General features: G+C 41.1%; 1 protein-coding gene across 1 annotated transcript; it reads left to right on the plus strand.

Annotated features, from left to right (window-relative positions):
• Positions 1-61: 61 nt before the first annotated feature.
• NCF1 (neutrophil cytosolic factor 1) lies at positions 62-22,709 on the plus strand. The gene is made up of 11 exons (XM_034420821.3): positions 62-299; positions 3,021-3,101; positions 4,912-4,987; positions 9,168-9,333; positions 12,497-12,552; positions 13,663-13,785; positions 13,888-13,995; positions 16,068-16,185; positions 18,090-18,197; positions 19,387-19,529; positions 21,199-22,709. The coding sequence occupies exons 1-11, from the start codon at positions 222-224 to the stop codon at positions 21,303-21,305; spliced, it is 1,164 nt and encodes a 387-aa protein (XP_034276712.1). The 5' UTR covers positions 62-221; the 3' UTR covers positions 21,306-22,709.
• Positions 22,710-22,969: the final 260 nt, after the last annotated feature.

Here is a 22,969-nt window from a genome sequence, read left to right on the forward strand (position 1 = left end):
GGTGCAACTGAACAGAAATTAATGCCCAACGAAAGAACAAATGAAAACACACAGGAGGAAGGAAATTGAAAGCAAAATCCTGGGTCGGCAATGTGGGAAAATCGGACTTCCCCCTTTTGTGGTGTATAAAAGCTGAAGTCAGAACGGCACGAGGTTCAAGAGACAAGTACCAGGAGGACCATTCCTACCACAAATTCAAAGGACAGTTCCCAGCAGCAGAGATGGGTGAATCAATCATCTACATTCGGCATATCGAGTTGCTGGGATTTGAGAAGAGATTTTTCCCCAGCCAACACTATGTAAGTACTTGGAGATCAAAAAACCTGATTTAAGAAGCTGAATTTGACTTCTGGGGGGGCTGGGAGTAGAAGAAACCAATAGATTTCTTTAATAGCTCAGAAAAAGTTATTTAAAAGTTATCTAAAATGTCTTGGAGAACAGACTCCATTTGGAGGTTAAGTGTTGCATTCCACTATTAAAAGATCTCTGGTTTAATCCAAAATTTGGGCAGTTATAGAAAGGAGAAAGATAGCAGTCTAAACATCAGAACAGACAATATTGAGCTTGTTTTATGCTTATATTTATTGCTATTTCATCTTCCCCCTTTAAGGCAGATCTTTGAGACAATGATAATTCAATGGAGCAGAATAGAACATACAGCATAGTGAAGGGAGGGGTTTTTTCAAAGAATCTTAGAAGAACAGGCTTAATCACATTTAATTTTGCCAGATAAAGACCCAACAGTGGCACTCAAGAGTCTAAACCTGGTTAATTTCTAAGCTTAATTAGATGCCTTGATGGCTTAACCTACATTAACTTATCTTGCTTGGTTAGTTTACATTTCAGTGTAGTGCACAAAATGAGAACATTGAATAAATTCAGTGTGCCAGTTAAAGGAGTGCTGTGCACAGCTGGAAAAGGGCATTTTTGGCTATGAAGTCCGACTTCCAGATTGGGTTGAGAATCCTAATGAAAGTATCCCAATCAGATTGAGCCAGATGGCCTCCACCTAAATACAACCTGTAAACAGAAACCTACAGTTTCGCAGTTCCATTGTCAAAGTGCTTTTATCCCTTGGAAATTTTCTCCTAAACATTCAACATCTGCCTTCTTGCCAGTGAAGGCCATTGAAAGATGATTGATTGGGGGGGGGCGCAGAATATGCTACCACATTTCAAGTATCTGAAAGAGTTCCTTGCAACCTGAGAAGATGAAAAATGAGTCTCGATTCCCGTGTTATGATACCTCTGCAGGGATTTGAAAAAAATGCTACCATGTCATACTCAGATTGAGAGCAATGAGGATCTTTGGAGAATTCTTGTTGCTCTCTTTCTACCAATCAAGAGTTTCTTGGATTCTTCTTTCAATGTGGGGTCTACAACTAGACATGGGAAATTGAGGTTGAGGATTAATGCTGAATATATTCCTTTATTTCCAGCCCACTTCTCAAACTTACCAAGATATTCTTACTACTTAATAATATTATTACTGTCGTCTGCCCTCCTAGCCTTCCGAAAAACACAGAGACTTAACTTTCCCCACTTAGGACAGCGCTTAGGACAGAATGAAATGGATGAGAGGATGCAATGAGGGACTGTATAGTGGAAGTTTAACTTTGGTGCCAGGTTTTTAATATTTATGGTTTTGATGGATTTAGTGGGGCGCTATGTTTTTATTATTGGTATTATTTTAATTGTTGATTGGGAGCTGCCCAGAGTTTGACTTAAGATGGGCAACTAAATGTTTTAGCTAGCTCATCCAAAGAAGTTTATAATTATCACCTGCAAATGGGATAATAATTCCTCTAATTATTAATTTAAAAAAATGGAGAGAACAAGGTCTAGGACTGAACTTTGTGGTCCTGTTCAATATGTAACTTTCAATATTCAAACCCCACTGTGGTTTGATGAAGAACTATTGACATGCTTCTTTGAGTGTTAATGTTTTATCTATCATCTATCAACCTACTACCTATCTAGCTAGCTAGCTAGCTAGCTAGCTAGCTAGCTAGCTATCATCTATCATCTCTCTCTCTCTCTCATCTCTCTCTCTCATCTATCTATCTATCTATCTGTCTATCTATCTATCTATCTATCATCTCTCTATCTATCTCTATCATCTCTATCATTTATCAATCTATCAATCTATCTATGTCTTTCTCTGTCTCTTGTCTCTTGTCTCTCTCTATCTCTCTATCATCTATCTATTATCTTTCTCTCTCTCTTTATTTATCTATCTATATCTATCTGTCTATCTATCTCTTTATCATCTATCTATCTATCTATCTATCTATCTATCTATCTATTATCATATAGCACATTCACACTGTATTTCAGTAAAAAGAAACAAAAGGGGTAAAATACAAAACAGAATATAAAATCCGAAAACTTAACAAGAAGATTACAAACCTATATCTAAGTTGCAAATATAAGATTTTACTTCATTTGTTGCAGCCAGGAAATCAGCGAAATCTGCATTATAAGCTCTGTTTTGACACACTGTCACTGTGTGTTGGATAGTTTATTTTTTAGCCCCACAGTCACAATTTAGTAATGGTGTTTTGCCCCTCTTTTAGAGGGTAACTGCGCATCTACCATGACCAGTCTGAATTTGGTTCAATGTTATCCATATCATAGAGGGCTGGTCAAATCCAAGTGGTTTTTCCAAGATGTAGGAAAAAGCTTTGATACGGTGGGGGGGAGCAATTTTCTGTCCAATGTTGTTTTGAGTGTGACTGTAGAGCCAGTATGTACCAATACTTTGTAGTGCCCCCTCCTCACATAACTAGCTTTCTAATCAGAATGCCATGACAAAGGTTTTGTTGAAATCAAGATAGAAGTCAATCACGATGTGTTATCTTAAAGAGCTTCCCTGGCTGGTCAGTAAGACAAGATACATATCCAGAATATAAAACAATTTTTTCATATTCTGGAACATGAATGAATCATCAGTAGATCAAAGAAAAAGAAAACCAAGTAGTTGAAAATCATTGTTGATTTTAAATGCTGTGCTTTTCTCAGGTTTATATGTTTCTGGTGAAATGGCAAGATCTGTCAGAAAAAGTTGTGTATCGGAAGTTCACGGAGATCTATGAGTTCCATGTAAGTATGGATTGGATCCATGCCGCCTGCAAGTTTTATTTTTAGATTAGGTTTGGGGGAAGGCTGAGGGGGAAAAAAAATAATGCCTTGAATTAAGTTTCCACCAGTCTTAAACTTTGAATCTAACCGCAGATTCCCCATACATAAGTTATGAATAGATATGAAGATTGTTATCTATCCCAGGTTCTTTGGAAATATTTGATAGGTGGAAAAAAATACCAAATCCAGTCTAAACATCTGGCTGGCTGTGTGACCAACCATAATGCCTAGAATAGGGATATCAAACTCAAGACCCGGGGGCCAGAGCTGGCTCCCGGGGTGCTTAAATCTGGCCCATGGGGCCACCCTGGAAACAGCGAAGGACTGGCCGCAGTGCCTCTGCCAGTAAAAAAAAGAGCTTGGGAGGGCTGTGTGCAGCCCTCCAAAGCTCCATTTTCACTAGCAGAGGGGTGCAGGAGGCCGTCGCAACTGAAAACTGAGCTTGGGAGCCCGTTTTCGCTGGAAGAGAGCTCAGGGCACCAAAGGAGGCCCAATACGAGTGTTGTAGAGCTGGCCACGCCCACACTGCCCACGCCTACACTGCCCCCACCCCCAGGTCAAACACCATCCTGATGCAGCCCTCAATGAAATTGAGTTTGACACCTCTGACCTAGAGCCATGTGGCAAGGAATTTTAGGATTTCGGAAGGAATCTTAGGACCTGCTCTATTCTGATTGATTGATTGATTGATTGATTGATGAGAAGTGAGCATAAACTCAGGCAGAATCCTCAAAGCCACTTCAATGTAGTTCCAACATATTTGGCTCCCCAAAGTAGAAATTAATAGCTTAATAGCTTTTTATTTTTTTTAGCTTAACCTACACATTTGCTGAGCATATTCCCAGCAGAGAATAACTTCCTGCAGTTAACACGGAGGGGACTTTTTCTCCTTTGGATAGTTCCCATACCAAGATTGGTCTTGTGTTTTATTTTTTTTTATTTTTTAAAAAGTACAGCTGATTGGAATTTTTATGCCTTCAGATTTGGACAGAATTATGAAATCATGAAGCTTTCCCATGTTGTGAAAGTGGAGGAAACCCACAAAGAAGAAATTGGTTACGACTGTCTTTTTTTATGTAGCCTGGGTGTTTTTTTCTTTTTTTAGTATGTACGTGCATTTTTGAAAGAATTAGGAAGGTACTTTCTTAGAAAGACAGATTTTTGGATTCTGTCTGCTTCAACTCCCTTTTTTCCCCTATGACTGTTCCTGGTTCCTTTTCCTAGGAAAAGAAAATCGATCCAGGGCTGTGAGGCAGAGTTGGCACAAAATGCTGTCAGAAGAACGATTTGGGGCTCCAACTAAAGCCAGGGTTGTGCAGGAATAAATTCAAATGAAATCCAGACAGCTGTGAGGAAAGGAGAAATATTTATTCCCAAAAGCAAAGAGGTTTGCTTTGGGGGCAGCTGCAGAGAAATGGGATACAGGAAGATTGTATTTATAGGGGAGCTTGTCCTAGGTGTGGAAGTGCATACGTGCTGCTTCTAGGTAGGGTGACACTTGAGGGGCGTGTGCAGTGGTGAAATGTTACCGGTTCGCACCGGTTTGGGCAAACCGGTAGTAAAAGAAAAGCTACCGGTTCCTCCAAACTGGTATTTCCAACAATCAGCTGTGCCGCATGAGCTGGCTGAGGAATTCTGGGAATTGAAGTCCACAAGTTGTAAAGTCGCCAAGGTTGGAGATCACTGTATTAGATAATAGAGCTTAATGGTGAAATGACCTCGACTTTCAGTTAGATTCTGAAACTGATCTTTTGTTCTTTTCTCTTGCTAGAAAGTTTTGAAGGAAATGTTTCCGATTGAATCTGGGGAAATTAACACAGAGAGTAGAATAATCCCTCACTTGCCAGGTAAGTAACCTAACTGTAGCTGCAGTTCGTTGTGACTAAACTGCATAAAGTTGAAGTTGACATGGGTTAGTTCCACCTGCTAATTTCAAATATGTTTTCCTTGTCCCATCCATGATTGTTTTGGGCATCCAAAGGAAGTGTCCTTGGGTGGACCAGTTCAACTGGTTTCCTGATTGCCTAGGACAAAGGCGACATGGCCATCCTGGAGTTGCCCTCTAGCTGCAACCAGATTTACTTCTGGTGGAGGTTACTGGGAATTGTAGCTTAAAAGCACTTAAGGGCTATAGGTTCTCTGCTTCTGGATTAAATTAAATCAGCTAGGTTTATAACACAGAATTACCTGCTGGTCCACATAGTTCATTTTTCTACTGCATAGCTCTTCCTAATTCTAATTCTATAATTAGCATATCAAATCCAATATGTAATTACAATATAGCAATAGCAATAATACTTAGACTTATATACCACTCCATACTTAGACTTATATACCACTCAAGCACTCTCTGAGCAGTTTACAAGTATCAGCATATTGCCCCCAACAATCTGGATCATTTTACTGACCTTGGAAGGATGGAAGGCTGAGTCAACTTTGAGGCAGTGAGGATCGAACTGCTGGCAGTGAGCAGAGTTAGTCTGGAATACTGCATTCTGTGTCACCAGAGCGCCTAGTGATATAAAACTCCACAACTCCTGTAATCTGATACAAAACTCAGACTGTGGCTTCTTTTCCCAAGAAGCCAGATTTTATAGGTCAGACATAACAAAGAAGGAGATTTGTGGCACGTTAAACTTAAATTCCTTCTTGGCCTAAGATTTGTTCTAATCTTGCACCAATCTAGCACTGAAGTTGTTGTGTAGTTGGGTAATGAAATGTTTAAGAGAAAATATCTAAAGAAGTTAAATTAGGGCAACTTTAACTTTTAACCTTTTTGGATACTTTTGGCCTGGATGATTGAGTCTTCATTGACATATCTACAAGAAAACAGCCATGTTCAGCGAGCACAGTTCAACCCTGAGCTATATACTATATATTCCCTTCTATTAGTGTTTGCCCCAATATAGAAAAGGAGCCATATGCAAACCAAATACAGGCAAAGTTCTTTCATACATGGCCAGATGCCATCAAGATATTTGAGCAGCACTTGTGTTGTTGCTGCAACAGTCCAGCTAGCTAGCAAAATATTTTGGTTTGATTCCTGCTTCACAATGGAAATTATGACACTGGTTTTCTAAGGCGTAACCAGAGAAAAATCCATAAAACTAAAGAAAGCACACCAGGTATTGTCTATAGGGATTCTCAGTCATCCAGGTCATGGTTGTCCCAAAGGTGCTTTTTCAAGAGGCAACTGGACTTTCTGGTTTCTCTTGGAAGACGTTTCACTTCTCATCCAAGAAGCTTCTTGGATGAGAAGCAAAATGTCTTCCAAGAAAAAACGGAAAGTCCAATTGTCTCTTGAAAAAACACCTTTGGGGCACACTAGATATCGTACTCATGCTGGAGCATTAGATTGCCAATACTGATTTATGTCACTGGTTGGGGGGTTTCCTAAGTTTTCTAGCTCCCAGTTGTCAAGGCACTGAATTAAAAAAAAACAAACGAAGGGCTAGCAGCATTTCATGAAATGACAGCAGTTAAACTGATGAAAAAAGTTGAGTGGTTTCATCTTGATTTCTGAAAATTCCCCCGTTTGCTTATATATATAAAACCCAACATTTTAATGAACGAACTATCTTTGTCATTACTGGATTATTGACCTGTTGTGACTGAAATTCTATCTTAAAAGCCAGCTCTCCTTCCAACCACCAGATATCTGGAACTTTGTCAAAGTGGAACTGAGACCATGATAGGTTCAAAATAAATCTTTCCCAGAGATTTTCTGGCTTCCTTAAACTGAAAGGTTTCGATATTTTCACGATGTGCCCAGATTTTACACAAATTTTGGGAAAGGAATGATAGGATCATTAACGTCTGCGTGCAAGTTCTGGGTTTTTACACACTAACCTAACATGATATGTAGAGGACTCCTGGAAAAGTTGTATTATGGGCCAGAGGCAGGTGGCTGACAAGCAACCATACATGGTCAATGCTGAGGACAGGTGGTTTCAGAATTTGGGACCCATGCTTGCAAGCAAGCAGCCTTGAAACTGCCTTGTATTGAACCCATTCTGTCATAGAAGGTCAGCAGTTATGAGAGCTCCTTCATATTTCTCCTGCTTTCTTTGTCTCTAGCCTCTCCTGGCAGGAACAGACTGTTCAGAAGTTCTGCCTTAGAGCATTGATTGAGACCTGTTTTCAATTATCGTTCTAAGCCCATGATGGTGAACCTATGGCACGCGTGCACGAAGTGGGACGCAGAGCCATCTCGCCTGGCATGCGCGGTGTTGCCCGTTCCTCTTTCGGGTTTCTGGCACGCAGGCACACGTGATGATCATCTGGCCTTTTTGAATGCGGCAGTGCTGGAAACTAGAACAGCAGTTCTTCCGTTTTCCTATGTGAGCATCCAGCTGATTGTCATGTCTGCATGCATGCCAGAAACCCGGAAGAGTAGCTGGCTGAAACTGGAAGTTCAGTAGCTGAAACCGGAAGTTCATTTTTGGGCACGCCCAGGTGCACTTCTCTTCTGGTTTGCAGCCCAGGCACATGGGCGCAAAGCCCAAGAGCACACACACACTCCCTTTTCGGCACTCAGCATGTGTGCATGCATGCCAGAAACCCGGAAGAGTAGCTGGCTGAAAACAGAAGTTCAGTAGCTGAAAACAGAAGTTCATTTTCGGATGTGCGCATGCGCTCTGGGCAGCTCCTCTTCCGGGTTGCACACGCACACAGATTGGAAGCACACGTGAGCTGGAGCACTCCCTTTTTGGCAGTCAGTCCTGAAAAGGTTCACCATCACTGTTCTAAGCCATTACTTAATGGTGGTTTATTGATTAACCACGTTTGGTTGGGTTCACGCAACTTTCTACAACATAAACATTCATAAAAGCCAGAACTGGAATTCATATACCAAGCTATAAGTCTAAGCCAAACAAGCTGCATTTATTGTTTAGAGAACTCAGACTTAGGAATGTTGTCAGGCTGCCATCATATACTTGAACTTTGCATCTGCTAGCTTGTCAGTCTGCCATGAATTATGGGAGCAGGGAACCGGACAGGAAGAAGAAAGTGAAACTGATGAATGCTTGTGGGGGAAATGAAACTGATGAAATTGATGGGAAGAAGCCTACTTCTTAGAGACAAGTTCTCAATGTCGTTGCCCTGGGAGAAGAATGCATGACCAGTTTCAAAAACACTTCTTTCAAAATTGATTGGACGATGAGGGGGACCATCCAGGGGAAGGGGGAAGAGTTTAGGAGGAGGAAAAAAATTAAACTTACAGATTTGGTCCGCGAGCTTCAGTTCTGGCTTTGCTATGCTGTAATCCACTTGGCTTTTAGTAAAAGTATATCTTTCGCTACAAATGGAGTTGTGGGACTTTCTTAACTAAAGGACCAAGTCGGGACAGGTCTGACAAATGTCCTCAAAGCTCTTCTATTTCACCCAACTCACAATCTGCATTGTAGAATGTAATTATGGCATTTCTGAAAGGTGACCCATTCCTTGTAGGGTTTAGCTGACCTTCTTTCCTTTAATTTCCTTTCCTTCCTTTTCTCTTGCGGGAAGCTCAAAACACACAAAGAGGGAGAGATATCCAAGAGTTGAGAATGTGGAGCAAAATCTCGGTCTGGGATTATGGGGAAGTACACCAGTTTAGACAGTGATGGGATTCAAAGTTTTTTACTACTGGTTCTGTCGGTGTGGCTTGGTGGGTGTGGCAGGAGAAGGATACTGCAAAATCTCCATTCCCACCCCAGTCCAGGGGGAAGGATACTGTAAAATCTCCATTTCCACCCCACTCCAGGGGGAAGGATACGTAAAATCTCCATTTCCATCTTACTCCAGGGGGAAGGATACTGTAAAATCTCCATTTCCACCCCACTCCAGGGAGAAGGTTACTGCAAAATCCCCATTTCCTCCCAATCAGCTGGGACTCAGGAGGCAGCGAATAGATCAGGGCGGGGCCAGTCAGAGGTGGTATTTGCCAGTTCTCTGAACTACTCAAAATTTCCGCTACCGGTTCTCCAGAAATGGATAAAGAGCTTCACCTGAGATAAGATGTATTTTCTTCCTTTCTCTCTCTAGCTCCACGGTGGTTTGACAGCCAACGCGCCACTGAAAACCGGCAAAATACTCTGTCCGAATACTTCTCTGCCTTGATCAATCTTCCACGCAAGATCTCCCGTTGTGTGCACATCTTAAGCTTCTTCAAAGTCAGACCAGATGATTTGAACCCTTCTACTGCAAACCAGTGAGTATTGGCCAGGCTCTGGAAGATGCAGATTGGGACCATCCATGTTTTGGATGCAACCAATGCTAATAGAATCAACCAGAATTGCTTGATAAATATGGTAAGCCACTCAGAGTGGCTTACAATCATGGCTTCGTCCCAGATGTGTGTACTGTATCCAGAGGTGGGATTCAAGTAATTTAACAACCGGTTCTCTGCCCTAATGATTTCTTCCAACAACCAGTTTGCCAAACTGCTCAGAAAGTTAACAACCGGTTCTCCCAAAGTGGTGCGAACCGGCTGAATCCCACCACTGACTGTATCTATGCAAAATGAAATGACTGAATTCATGCAAACACTAAACCCAAACCAAACAAAACCACACGATGCGTGACCGCAGGTATAGATTTAAATGGAAACTAGAAGAACTGCAATAGGGAATGTTTTTTTTTTCTTATCTTGAGCCTGACCTTGACGTTATTGGCCCTGTTTGTTACCAAGTGGTTTTTCCGGACAGATTTTGATAGGAAAATTGCCGGAGGAGATAAAGAGGATAACAAGGAAGGAAATTCCCTAAAAGTGATTCATTACCAGAAACACAGTCAGAGCTGGAGGCTGGCTGTACTCAAACAAAGCCTTACCTAAATAAAGGGTTCTTATTTTATAGAACATCTACCTAACCCTTAAGGGTGGTTAAGTGCCACATGAAATGGTCCAGGGCTTTGCAATTTCAGAGTTTGAGGACATTTATTTTGGGAAATCCTGCAGCGAAGCCGGAATTGCAAGAACGAAACAAAACACACACAAAAAATCCACCCACTTTTTTTTTTTGTGGTCTTTTTTTGGTGATGCAAGAGTGTAGCTCTGCAGAGCTTGTGGGCAAATTATTTCTGCAAATGTATTGTCTCATTCCTTCTCCAGGTCCTGAATCTGCTTTTATTAGTTTGAGAGGCTGCACCAGGCCACTCATGGAGGGTTAAAGGCCACAATCCAAAACAGTGAAACCAGGAAGTGTTTGGGACAGTGGGACTTAAGTGGGAAAATCAGGTGTCCTTAAGTCTCTGTATTTCACTCTGTTGGAAGAAATGTCCATCTGGGTTCAGTTCCAAGTGGGGAGAAAGACACTGGAAACACAGAGACTGATTGAAAAGATGGTTTAATGGTGGACAGGACCATGTGGTTTGAGGTCCTGGGCAAAAAAAGGGCAGAGATGCTGAGAGTGCCTGGGTTATATGCCCTCTGTTGGGCTTTTAATTTGAGCTTGTGTTCTCATTGGTTGTCAGGCTCCCATGGGGTCATGTAGGGGTAACTTTGTAGGTTGTCTTTTGAGTCCCAGACTTGGTTGACTCTTGCTGGGTGATGATGTAATGGAAGGGCTTTGGGGAATTCTTTGTTGTAGATCTTTGTTATGTAGAATAGACTGGCCCAGGCCTTAATGGCCCATTGACAAAGGGAGGGGGGTGAGTTTCTGCCTCCCTTTTAGGGGAAATATTCTGCCCTTTTAATATCTCCTAAAACATCTCATTTTCCTAGGAGAGGGGTGGGTGCTAACTTCCTACAGCTCCTTCACATCTCCAGATTCCTCTCCAAATACAATCAAAAGACTGAAACTTTTGGCCCACCTGGAATTTGCACTTTATCAATTGGAAGCTCAGTTGATAAAGAACAACATGCACAAGGATCCCGCTGTTTCCACCTTTTCTTAGCCAGCAATTAGTGGAAATGCAAAGTCTCAGGGAGCTTGGCTATTTCCCCTTGTCTTTCCTTCTGGTGAAATGTGACTGGCGAGTGAGGGGGAAACAGTAGCGTTGTGGAACTACCCACCGGCAATTTTAAAAAGTTTTGCATTTTGTTTAGAACTTACCACTTCCTCTTCCTTTCTTCAGCTAATGCTGCAGCCACTGACCATGGTTTAAAGACTTTGAGAGAGAATATTATTGCAGATTTATGAGAGATCGTACCACCCTGCTTGCAATGTGGTTTTTTTTTTTAATGCAAATCGAATGATGACTTAGCAGCCAGGGAACTTTCCCTTGTATACATTCTCAGTTGTTTTCTTGATCATATACTTATCATGTCAAGGTCATCTCTTAGCCACCATATGGGGAGACTCCCCTAGGATGATCAGTTATTTTTTCATTAATATGAAAAGTTGCTCTGAAGTCCACTCTCGATGCTGGCTGGGGAATTCTTATTTGTTGAAGTCCAAAGTTGGCGAGATTGAGAAATGTTGCCCTATAGGGATGGGGATTTTCAATGTCAGCTGACCAGCCCCATCCTTTCCACTGAATGTTAGAAAATAGTGCAGTTAGAATGGAATGGAATGGAATGGAATGGAATGGAATGGAATGGGATAGAATAGAATAGAATAGAATAGAATAGAATAGAATAGAATAGAATAGAATAGAATAGAATAGAATTCTTCATTGGCCAAGTGTGATTGGACACACAAGGAATTTGTCTTTGGTGCATATGCTCTCAGTGTACATAAATAAAATATATTCGTCAAGAATCATAAGATACAACACTTAGTGATAGTCATAGGATACTAATAAGCAATCAAATCATACTAGGAAACAATAAAAACAATATATGTTATAAAGATACAAGCAACATGGATATAGCCATAAGTGGGAAGAGATAGGTACTAGTAAGGATGAGAAGAAGAATAGTAATACAGTCTTAGTAGCTAATTTGACAGTGTTGTGGGAATTAGTTTTTAAGCAGAGTGATGGCATACGGGAGAAAACTGTCCTTGTGTCTAGTTGTTCTGGTGTGCAGAGCCCTATAGCATCTTTTTGAGGGTAGAAGTTGAAACAATTTATGTCTAGGATGTGAGGGGTCTGTAGATATTTTCACAGCCCTCTTTTCGAAAGGTCCTCAATGGAAGGCAGGTTGGTAGCAATTGTTTTTTCTGCAGTTAACATCCTTGGATGTATTTAAATGAATGTATTACAAAACCCCATCAAATTCTCAGGAATCTTCAAAATTCTACGGGACTCTGTTTGACACTCCCTGGACTAAAGCATAGAATTTCATCAATCTCACTATATCTTAACCAGGCTCAGAGGCCAGTCTAGGAATAAGGAATAATTCAATGGTTTGCTAAAGGCTATTTCATTTACATTGGTGGCTAATCGGTAATGCTTGAAAGAGTAACAAGTCTTGCCTTTACCCCCTGCAGCCCCAAGAAACCAGAAACATTCCTGATGCCAAGAGATTCAAAGAAGATTGCAACAGGTAAGTCAATGGGAATCAAAAGGAACCGTTTGTGCCATCTCTTGCATTTGTTCACCTGTGTTGAGAATGAAAAGGTGCTAGGATGTTTTGCACTAAATCCAGGCTCCCTAAGGCATCAGCTGCAGTAGTGGGTTTCAGTTTTGTTCGCTACTGGTTTGCTCATGGGCGCACGCGCGCAGCACTTCTGCGCATGCGCAGACACATCCGGGTGGGTGGGCGGAGCCTCCCACCGCTGCAGCTACCAGTTTGCCCAATCCGGGGGGAATTAGTAGCAACCCACCAGTGTCCACTGTGAGGTAAAGCAGAATACCAGATTAGATAGGTCTTTGATCTATTCCAATGGAAGATTCCCATCTCTACACTGCCCTTTCTGCACGATTTTATTATCATTTTCAGGAAGTTTTAATTCATAGTTTATCATGAGGACTAGACACCTGCATTTAAAGAAGAATAGCATTGGGAAAAACTTAAAAATGAAAATTCTCAATGATCAAGTCTAGCTTTTAGGTTATGTGAAGTCTCTTATTTTACTAGCTCGGGAAATTATTTCTTTGTTCTGGAAAGAATCTCTTCATACTATATGTATGCTGCTCCTTTAAGATGCTTAGATTCCCTTTTTTAAATTGAAGTGGCACAAAATAACATATATGGCGGTAAATAAACTAAATAAATAAACTGAGATTTCCCCTCGCAAAAAGATAGTCCCTGGTCTCAGGTTTACAACTTGAAAAGATAACACTGCCAAGGAAAAAAGGGATGGGGAGGAAAGAGAGGAATCTATTCAGATGGACACAAATCAGAGATGATCCCATTCCCTTCCAATATCTCTGGGCCAGTGGTGAGTTCCTCCCGGTTTGGCCCGGTTCGGACGAGCCAGTAGCGGTGACGATGTGATGTCACCAAACTGATTCTCTTTGTCCAGGAGCTGGGCCCTCCCACCCACCCCTTTGTTATTCCTACTGCTCTGGGTGATCGTGCGCGAAGCACGTGCATGAAAAGAACTGGTAGTAAAGCCAGTTGGAACCCACCACTGCTCTGGGCTAACCCTGTTCTGTTAAATGTTGGGTCCTGTCTGGGCTTCTCATTCCAAAGATTTCTCCTTTTCTGTAGACATCACCGGCCCAATCATCCTACAGACCTACCGTGTGATTGCTGACTATGAGAAGAACTCTAGCACTGAGATGGCCATGAAGGTGGGGGACATAGTAGACGTGGTGGAGAAGAGTGAGAGTGGTAAGAAAATAGCTGGCTACATTTTTTCCCCATCGTGTGTTGGTTCGGGCCTTTTGCTCAGTGAAAAAAAACCCAACCCTTCTTTTTGGTTATTCATTTCAGGATGGTGGTTTTGTCAGCAAAAGAATAAACGAGGTTGGGTACCAGCTGCTTATCTAGAACCAATGGATAGTCCAGATGAAGCTGAAGAACAGGAGCCCAACTATGCAGGTAAATGAACTTTACTGTTGGATTAGAAGTGGTCCTCAGTCTAAGGACCATGCAGAGCAAGGCCCGAGTTTAGTTCTAGAACCGTGATGGCGAACCTATGGCACGCGTGCCACAGGTGACACGCAGTGCCCTCTCACACGAGCCATCACCCCAGTTCAGCTCCACCGCACACATGCGCATGCGCCTCCCTCCAGCCAGCTGGTCGTCAGGTCTCTGCCACGCATGCGCAGGGCGCATGCGGGGGGCCACATGTAGGGGGGTGCACACACATGTGCAGGGGCCGGGGCACATGCGGGGAGTGGTGTGCGCATTGCATTTTGGGGATTTGGCGCACACACATTCGCACACACTTTGGGCGCTCGGTCCGGAAAAGGTTAGCCATCACTGCTCTAGAACAGAGGTGGGCAAATATGGCCCCTTTATGACCTGTGGACTTCAACTCCCAGAATTCCTGAGCCAGCTTGGCTGTCTCAGGAATTCTGGGAGTTGAAGTCCACAGGTTGTAAAAGAGCCACATTTGCCCACCCCTGCTCTAGAAGGTAGAGGTAGTCCTCAGTTTATGACCACAATTAAGACTGTAGCTTCTGTTGCTAAGTGATCAATTATTGAGCGAGACCTAATTTGATGACCTCTTTTACCACGGACATTATGTGATTTCCTATGATTAAGGGAATCACACAGTTGTTAAAATGAATCCGGCTTTCCCCATTGACTTTGCGAAAGTCACAAAGGGCAGTCATGTGATTTTGACATGCCGTAACTGTGATAAATATATGCTGGTTGCCCAGCACCCAAATTTTGATCATGTGACTGTAGGCACGGTCATAAATGTGAGGACTGATCGTACGTCACTTTTTCAGCACTATTGTAACTTTGAACAGTTTTTCAACAAATGCTTGAATAAGTTGAAAGTTGCCCGAATTGCGTTAAAAAAGAAAAGGAAATAATTTAGGCATTCATATTATAAAATATGCTAAGGATGTCTCCCTATTGCTTCATTCCTGTCAGATTTTAATGTAGTATATTAAAATAATTAGCAATAAAGGCCAGACTGGTTTTAAAACACAAAGTCAGAGATGACTCAGTTTAACAACCATAGAACAAGAAATGATAAACCTTTGTTAGTTTAATTTGAGTCAAATATAATTGGTTTAGACAAAGGAACTGAAGGAGAGAATCTTCATCCCAAAGGTGTTATTGTGAGGGGAAATTAAGGGAGATATGTTATTGTGAGATTTCTAAAAGGGTACTTTTATGTATATTATACCTTATGTAATATAATATAAGGGAAAGAAATCAATAATATAGAATACTACAATATATCTGAAAAAATTACTGTGATATTTATTAATGATCAGTACATACTAAACAATAGTACAGTATGTGTGTTTCAGTGATCAATAAGCAATGAAAATATCACATTATTAATCAATATTGAGTAAAAATTAAAATAAATACGATCAAATTAATATAGATATATAGTCTGGTTCTACTTTAGCTGCATGATTTATAAATTAGCAGTAAATTACTGTACACATTGCAGCTTCCTTAACGTAAAATTATACATTTTTGTAAAAAAAAAAAAAAGTTGCCATTAATCACTTCCTTCCGGCATGTTTTCTTTTGGGGCTCACTAAAAAAAATCTAGTGTGTTTTGAAAACACATATTAACAATCCAAATTGTTTAATTTATTTTCTCATTAAAATGCCTCATTAACTGATAAAATATTCACCATTATAAAAAGACATTTAAAAGAGGTTTGCTGGTTGAAGCTAATTTAAATGAAATATAAAAATATGAAAATTTGTCTGAAGTGGTTATTGTCCCTCAGAATTTGTTTCATCTCTAACTTTGAGTTCGTCCCTCTTTTGGCCTTTCATGCTTTGGATGCATAAGCAGGTTTACACACTCCATAGTCCAATCTGTAAAATGGGTAACTGATTTAAAACATGAATGAAAGCAGTTAAATGTTTTTGGGGCACCTGATATCAGTTTCAATTCAGAATCACTTCTTGTGAGACGGGTGGCCGTATAAATTTGATCAATCAATCAAATATTCTCTGTTTGCAAGGTGAGCTCCATGTTGTCCGAAAAGGTTACACAGCTGCTCAGGAAGACGAGATTTCCCTGAAGGAAGGAGAAACCATAGAAGTTATCCATAAACTGCTTGATGGTTGGTGGGTAGTCAGGTAAGGCTTCAGCTATGACTCTTGCAAATGCACTGGGACAAATTTCAAAATTCTGACTGGGGAATCTACTTGCCGGAGTCCTAACTTGCTTGGAGGACACCAGTGGTGGAATTCAATTTTTTTTAAACTACCGGTTCTGTGGGCGTGGCTTGGTGGGCGTGGCTTGGGGGGCATGGAAGGGGAAGGATAACTGCAAAATCCCCTTTCCCACCCCATTCCAAGGAAGGATACTGCGAAATCCTCATTCCCACCCCACCCCACTAACCTCCTTTCCAGCTCCGTTCTCCTATGCATGGCAACAAAAGAAGACCCAGCTGATCAGCTGAGACTTGATCAGCTGAGAGTCGGGAGGCAGCGAATAGATTGGGGGCGGGGCCAGCCAGAAGTGGTATTTGCTGGTTCTCCGAACTACTCAAAATTTCTGCTACCGATTCGCTAGAACTGGTCAGAACCGGCTGAATACCACCTCTGGAGGACACCTCATTGAAGGCTCCTGCAGCTGAAAGTGGGAATGACACTCATCAATGAGTGTTGTGCAAAGGTGGCCCCAACTTATTGTTTGTTGAGGAGATGTTTTCACAACTGAGAACTTTCTTGGTTTCTTGGATGAGAAGCAAGATATTTTCAAGCAAACAAAGAAAGATAAAAAAAACACCAAGAAAGTCCAATACCCTTTTGGGAAAAGCACCTTTGGGACAACCATGACCTGGTTGATTAAAAGTCTCCATAGACCTAAACCCAATCCAATTGTTTTAAGAGCTGAGAATCCCTTGTCTGCAATGATGAATCTGTCAAAATCAATTTTCTCCAGTTTGGTTTCTCTCCAGTTCCTCTTCACGTTTTTCAAGTTCTTCCTTTCTCCCATACATGAAGTCATCTGTGAATGTAGTTGGAGTGCTTCAGGGTGAAACTCGTGAGTGTAGTCTTTCGTCTTTAGTCATAACTCAGAGGCACAGACATGACCTGTGGGCAGAAGTTCTAGGTTAATTCCGAGGTAGACTGGGAAAAACCCTTGATAGAAATTTTGCAGGGCAATTGCTGATCCATGGTTGATTTCCATGTCTTTGACAACACATGGAGGCAGAACTCTAATTGTCCAATGTCCATGCATTATTGTACTTTTAGTGTGCTGCTTAAAAGGAAATTCTCAGTCAACACAGAATAAATACCCGGATAGAGCCCCAAAGAGGCCCTCAAAAATCTGAAGTGACAGGTGTCTATGGAAATTCTCAGTCATCCAGGTCATGGTTGTCCCAAAGGGGCTTTTTCAAGAGGTAACTGGACTTTCTGGGTTTTCTTTGAAGATGTTTCGTTTCTCATCCAAGAAGCTTCTTCAGAAGTGACAGGTGTTAAAAAGAGGAAGTCTTAGCTGACAGCCATCTGATGAGCATCTATGTATTGCAACACGGCATTACATTCAGAGCTAAATTAATCAGTGTGTGGGAGAAAGCCCTGGAGCATGACATATTCTGTTCAGCATTATGTACCAATAGAGGAGAATATATATAGCTCAGGGTTGAACTGTGGAATCTTTGGTGCTCTCTGAGTTTGGTTGTTGGCTTCCAGATGTTTTATTACCCAACTAGGTAACATCATCAGTGTTTATGTAGACTTCATCTTTCTTAGAAGGATCTTGCTATGCAGCGTGACCATACTGTAGTCCAAGCTATCTCTGTTTGTTTATTTTTATGTTTCAATAAAATAACAACGGCAGCTACTGACTGGATCTCCAAACTCGACATTAAACTTTGAAATGTTATTTCTGTTTTCCTTTTAGGTTTTCTTACTGTTTTTTTTATTGTTTTTATTGTTTTTAACCTGTAAAAATGAAGTGTTTTAATACTGTGTGTGACCAACCATACGCTAAATAAATAAATAAATAAAATGGTCTTCTTAAATCTTAGGAAGGAAGAGATCACAGGCTACTATCCTTCGATGTATCTGCAAAAAGCAGGAGAGGAAAACATGACCGAGAACAACCAGCTGAGGAATAAAGCAGCACCACCTCGAAGGTACAGTTGGGGGTCTCTGGAAGTTTGTTTGTTTGTTTTGAAGTGTTGAATTAAGACTGGTGAAACCAAACTTCGAGTCCATCCTCAGCCACGGAAACTCACTGGGAGATTTTGGGCTGACCTAATGTCAGCCCAGCCTACTTCACAGGTTCTTGTGGGGACAAAATGAAGAGAGTTCTCTTTAGAATCAATTTGGAGCCCCTAGATCAGGGGTCTGCAACCTTAAATACTCAAAGAGCCATTTGGACCCATTTCCCACAGAAAAGAAAACACTGGGAGCCACAAAACTTGGGTGGGTGTGGCCAATTCGATGTCACTCACTTCCACCAGTCACATGACACCCCCCTAGCCACACTTACCCAGCCGGTCATTAGGGCAGAGAACCAGTTGTTAAAAAACACCGGGAACCACAACATTCTTTTGACATCTCTCTCTCTCCCCTCCCTTCCTCTCTCTCCCCCCTCTCCCCCTCTCTCTGTATCTCTCTATGTCTCTCTCTCTCCCCCACTCTCTCTGTATCTCGCTGTCTCTGCCCTGGCTGCTTCTCCATCCCCCGCCTTCGCCCTTACCTTCTCAGGCCAGGCAAGGAGTGACTGGGAGGGAAGGGCGAGGGGCGGGACCAGCCAGTGATGGGATCACCTGACATGGAGCCACAGCAGAGGGCCAAAAGAGCTGCATGCGGCTCCAGAGCCACAGGTTGCTGACCCCTGCCCTAGATGTAAATGTAAATCAAGAATTAGTTTACTTTGGCCTTTGGCCATAAGTAGACATTGTCAGCGACTCGCCGAGACTAATATATGAATCAGGAGCTCAGATAAATGCTGGTTACTTCAGCAGGAAGTAAGCAAAATTTACATTTTCTCGGGACAAAGAAAATATGAGGGTTTAAGCCTGGGAAATTAGCCAATTGCATAAAATTCCATAATCGGAAAACTGGGAAGAAGAGGTCAACGAATCTGACATTTCGCTCAATGCAAGATCCAGATCAAATCATCCCTAGCCAATGGAACCATGGGGATTTTATAGGAAAATATGCGGAAATTACTCTGCTTGGAAACAATGAGAATTTTAATCCATACAACCAGGAAAATGCCAGATTGGAGAAACCTGTTTTAGCAGATTCTGGTATTGTTATTCACGTGTTTATAGTTTCATTGATGATTTTCCTTTCCTTCGGATGACCGGGCAGGTCTAGCATCAGCAACATCAAGAGCATCCACACACAAAGTCGCAAGCAGATCAGCCAGGAGACGTATAGGCGGAACAGTGTGAAATACATGCAAAGCAGAAAGAAGCTGAAGACCAAATTCTTGGGCAAAACCAATATTATCGGTAAGTGTGGGGAGCTTCAGAAAAATGTCCTTCCAAAATCTCTAATTTGGTTAAATATGAACAGGTGACAAGGCACAAAATGGCCTTCTCTGACCACCTAAGCTAGTATTTGTCAACCTTGGCAACTTGAAGATGGGTAGACTTCAACTCCCAGAATTCCCCAGCTGGTGATTTGTCAGCTGGGGGATTCTAGTAATTGAAGTCCACCATCTTCAAGTTGCCAAAGTTTTTTTTTTTTTTTTTAATTTGATTTATATGCCACCCTTCTCCGAAGACTCAGGGTGGCTTACAATGTGCTCAGCAATAGCCTTCATCCTTTTGTATATTTATACAAAGTCAGCTTATTGCCCCCACAACTGGGTCCTCAATTTACCTACCTTAGAAAGGATGGAAGGCTGAGTCAACCTTGAGCCTTGGCGAGATTCGAACCCTGCAGTAATTGCAGGCAGCTGGTCTTAATAACCAGCTTAATAACAGGGTGCCTTAAACCACTATACTACCAAGGCTCTTCGTTAAGAAACACTGCTCTAAGCCTTTGTGAACTTGGTTTCTTTGAGTTTTAATTATTTCCTCTTTTTAATATGACTGTCCAACTCAAACAACATGATACTGGCCATTGGGCAAAAATCACCCGGCTGGGGAATTCTGGGATGTGAAGTCCACTCATCTTCAAGTTGCCAAGGTTGGCAAACATTAACCCAAATATTTAATTCTGGTTAAAGGTTGAGAAACACTAACCCTATGGCACCAATGGTATCAATGGCTGGAAAGGAAAATCAGCAAAAATGTAGAGGACAGAAATTAGGGTAAAGACTTGCATAAGGAGATGAACTCATAAATAATGTAATCTTGTAGTGTAAGGTTATAACATTGGAATCAGATATTTAATAATTACTCTTTATTAAACTATATAAGCTCAATGACATATATTCTGTTGATGACGAAAACGTATATGTAAAATGTTAGGTGGGTTTGTAGGTGGTGGGTTTTTTGTTTGTCTTTGTATTGTATTGTATTGTCTTTATATCTGTGTTTATATTTTAATAATATTTTTTTTTTTTAAAGAGAAACACTAACCCAAACATTTAACTCTGGCTAAGCAGGTCCTTTCCTCTCCTTTTAGCAATAGCAATAGCATTTAGATCTATATACTGCTTTACAGTGCTTTACAGCCCTCTCTAAGCAGTTTACAGAGTCAGCTTATTGCCTCCAACAATCTGGGTCCTCATTTTACCCACCTCGGAAGGATGGAAGGCTGAGTCAACCTTGAGCCTGGTGGGATTTGAACTGCCAAATTGCAGGCAGGTGACAGTCAGCAGAAATAGCCTAAAGTACTGCACTCTAACCACTTTGCCACCTCGGCTCTATTGATTTATTTATATCATTTATTGATACAAATGTCTTCATATGGAATATTTGCATGGAATATTCAACCTGACATGATAGGCAACACAATTATTAGCCTACTCTAGTATTGTGGCAAATTAAGTCTATGAATATTAATTCTCTAATGACCTCAGGGTTACACCATTACAGATGCCAGATCTGAAAGAAAGTAAGTCTTGCTTTTCTCCACCACAAATCAGGAAGTCAGTTTGGAATGATGTAAAAAGTTTTGCTGTATCATCTCAAGGCTGTTTTCCCCTCCCCTCCATTTTATTTTATACAGCGGAAACAAACGAGAACGATGAACCCAAACCGGTAATCCCTCCGAGACCCAGTAAAGATTTGATTCTGATCCGTTGTTCTGAGAGCACAAAGAAAAAAATCCAGTGAGGAAGAAACGGAGGAATTTATCGCTCCGTCTTTGCTACCATCACTCAAAAGAACTCAAGCTATTCAGAAAGAATCGTCTGAGGATCTCTGTTTTTGGAAGAGTTCTTGCAAACCATGTCTAGTGATCTCTTTGCAGCTCTTGTGTTCAGAGAGTATCATCCTTTTTTCTGCTTGCTTGATCAACCTTACAGAGAAATGTTTAGAACATAGAATAATAGCACACGGCTATTACAACTTTACAGTAATTATATAATTATAATTGCACATAGAATTTAGCACTGATGACTTCTTACAATTTTTTCCATAGTCTCTCTTATTGTATAATCAGTTGAATCAAGGTGGTGAAGCTATGCTGAATTGACTTAGTGTTAAATCAGTTAAGTTTCCTTTCCCCTGGGTTTGTACATTTTGCCAACCCAGCCTGCGTAAACAGAATATTTATAACTCAGTGTTCTTGGTTTCTCTGAGCTTGGGTTGTTTTCCTGCAGATGTTTCCTTACCAGATTTGGTAATATCATCAGTGTAGGGGGCAGAATGGAGTTTGTTGGTGGTTTATATAATAGTGGCCAGCCCTGCCAGTTGTGATTGGAGTGTGATTCCTTTCTTGGGCAATCAACGACTTTCACTCTCACCTATCACCAAAAATACCATGAACACAATGAGTCTCTTTAGCTAGTTTATGACTCAAATGTATTGTCTCAATCCAGAAAACTGGTTAATTCAGTAACCAGGTTAAGTATGTAGTAAGAATTGCATCCATGCACTATTCTTGGCCATTTTAAGTCCTGATAATAGTATTTTTCCTACATTCAAAGTCTGCTGAGTTTTCACTTCCATCTAGTATTTTGTTTGAGGAAGGTTATTTGTCTGCGGTTTAGCTCCCTTGGTTAGTTTGTGTTCAATATGTTAATGAAGTTAAATGGTCGGTTTAGGTTTTATGATTAGTTTATTATATATGACTAGTTTCATTGGGATTATAATTTGTAAATACATGACAGTATATTTTATTCTTTTTGCATGTGTCTAATTACTGTTTAGATCTGATGGTTTTAGTATTGTAATTACAGCACTGAAATTGGTTTTCTTTCTGCAAATCCAGAAAAAGGGTTTCCATAGCCACAGAGTGAGTGAGCACATATGTCCATAGATGTTTTGAATCTTGATCAGTGGGGTAGCTGGCACTATAGGGCAGACACATGCATTGAGCTTATGATTATTAATTATGATGCACAAGTCTATCAACTTAGGGTATTTATTTTTCATGTGCCAACGGTTGTTACCCATACATAAGATAGGTTGCTTTCTAAAATATGTTTTGGGTAGATGGGATCTTGCTTTGCATCCATTATATTGCACTTGTAACATCTGTGGCTATATGATTAATAAACAACCTGGAATAAACAAGAGGGCCTTTTGTCTTCTTTTCAGCAAGTCATTTCCAATCAGCAGCGGTTGTGACACAAAGGAAACCCTTCAGTTGTACTTTAGACCTGCAGATTGCTCAAAAAAGCCTCTTGCATAAGATTCTGGGCAGAAAAGAATTTGCAAAACATTTTTTAAAAAGGCTCCTTTTGAGTAACGTTGGCCAACAAACTGAATTTTCAACCGCAAGGTTGCATAGGACCTCTCAGCCTCACGCCTTCTCCGGTTTACCATTTCAGCTT

Source organism: Pantherophis guttatus, chromosome 1, assembly GCF_059756535.1.
Source record: "Pantherophis guttatus breed Tessera chromosome 1, ASM5975653v1, whole genome shotgun sequence".
NCBI lineage: Eukaryota > Metazoa > Chordata > Lepidosauria > Squamata > Colubridae > Pantherophis > Pantherophis guttatus.

Coding starts and splice junctions, on each gene's coding strand:
- NCF1 (XM_034420821.3), top strand. CDS start 222: ATGGGTGAATCAATCATCTACATTCGGCATATCGAGTTGCTGGGATTT. Junction 4,988..9,167: donor AATAATCCCTCACTTGCCAG/GTAAGTAACCTA, acceptor TTCTCTCTCTAG/CTCCACGGTGGTTTGACAGC. Junction 13,786..13,887: donor GGTGGAGAAGAGTGAGAGTG/GTAAGAAAATAG, acceptor TATTCATTTCAG/GATGGTGGTTTTGTCAGCAA.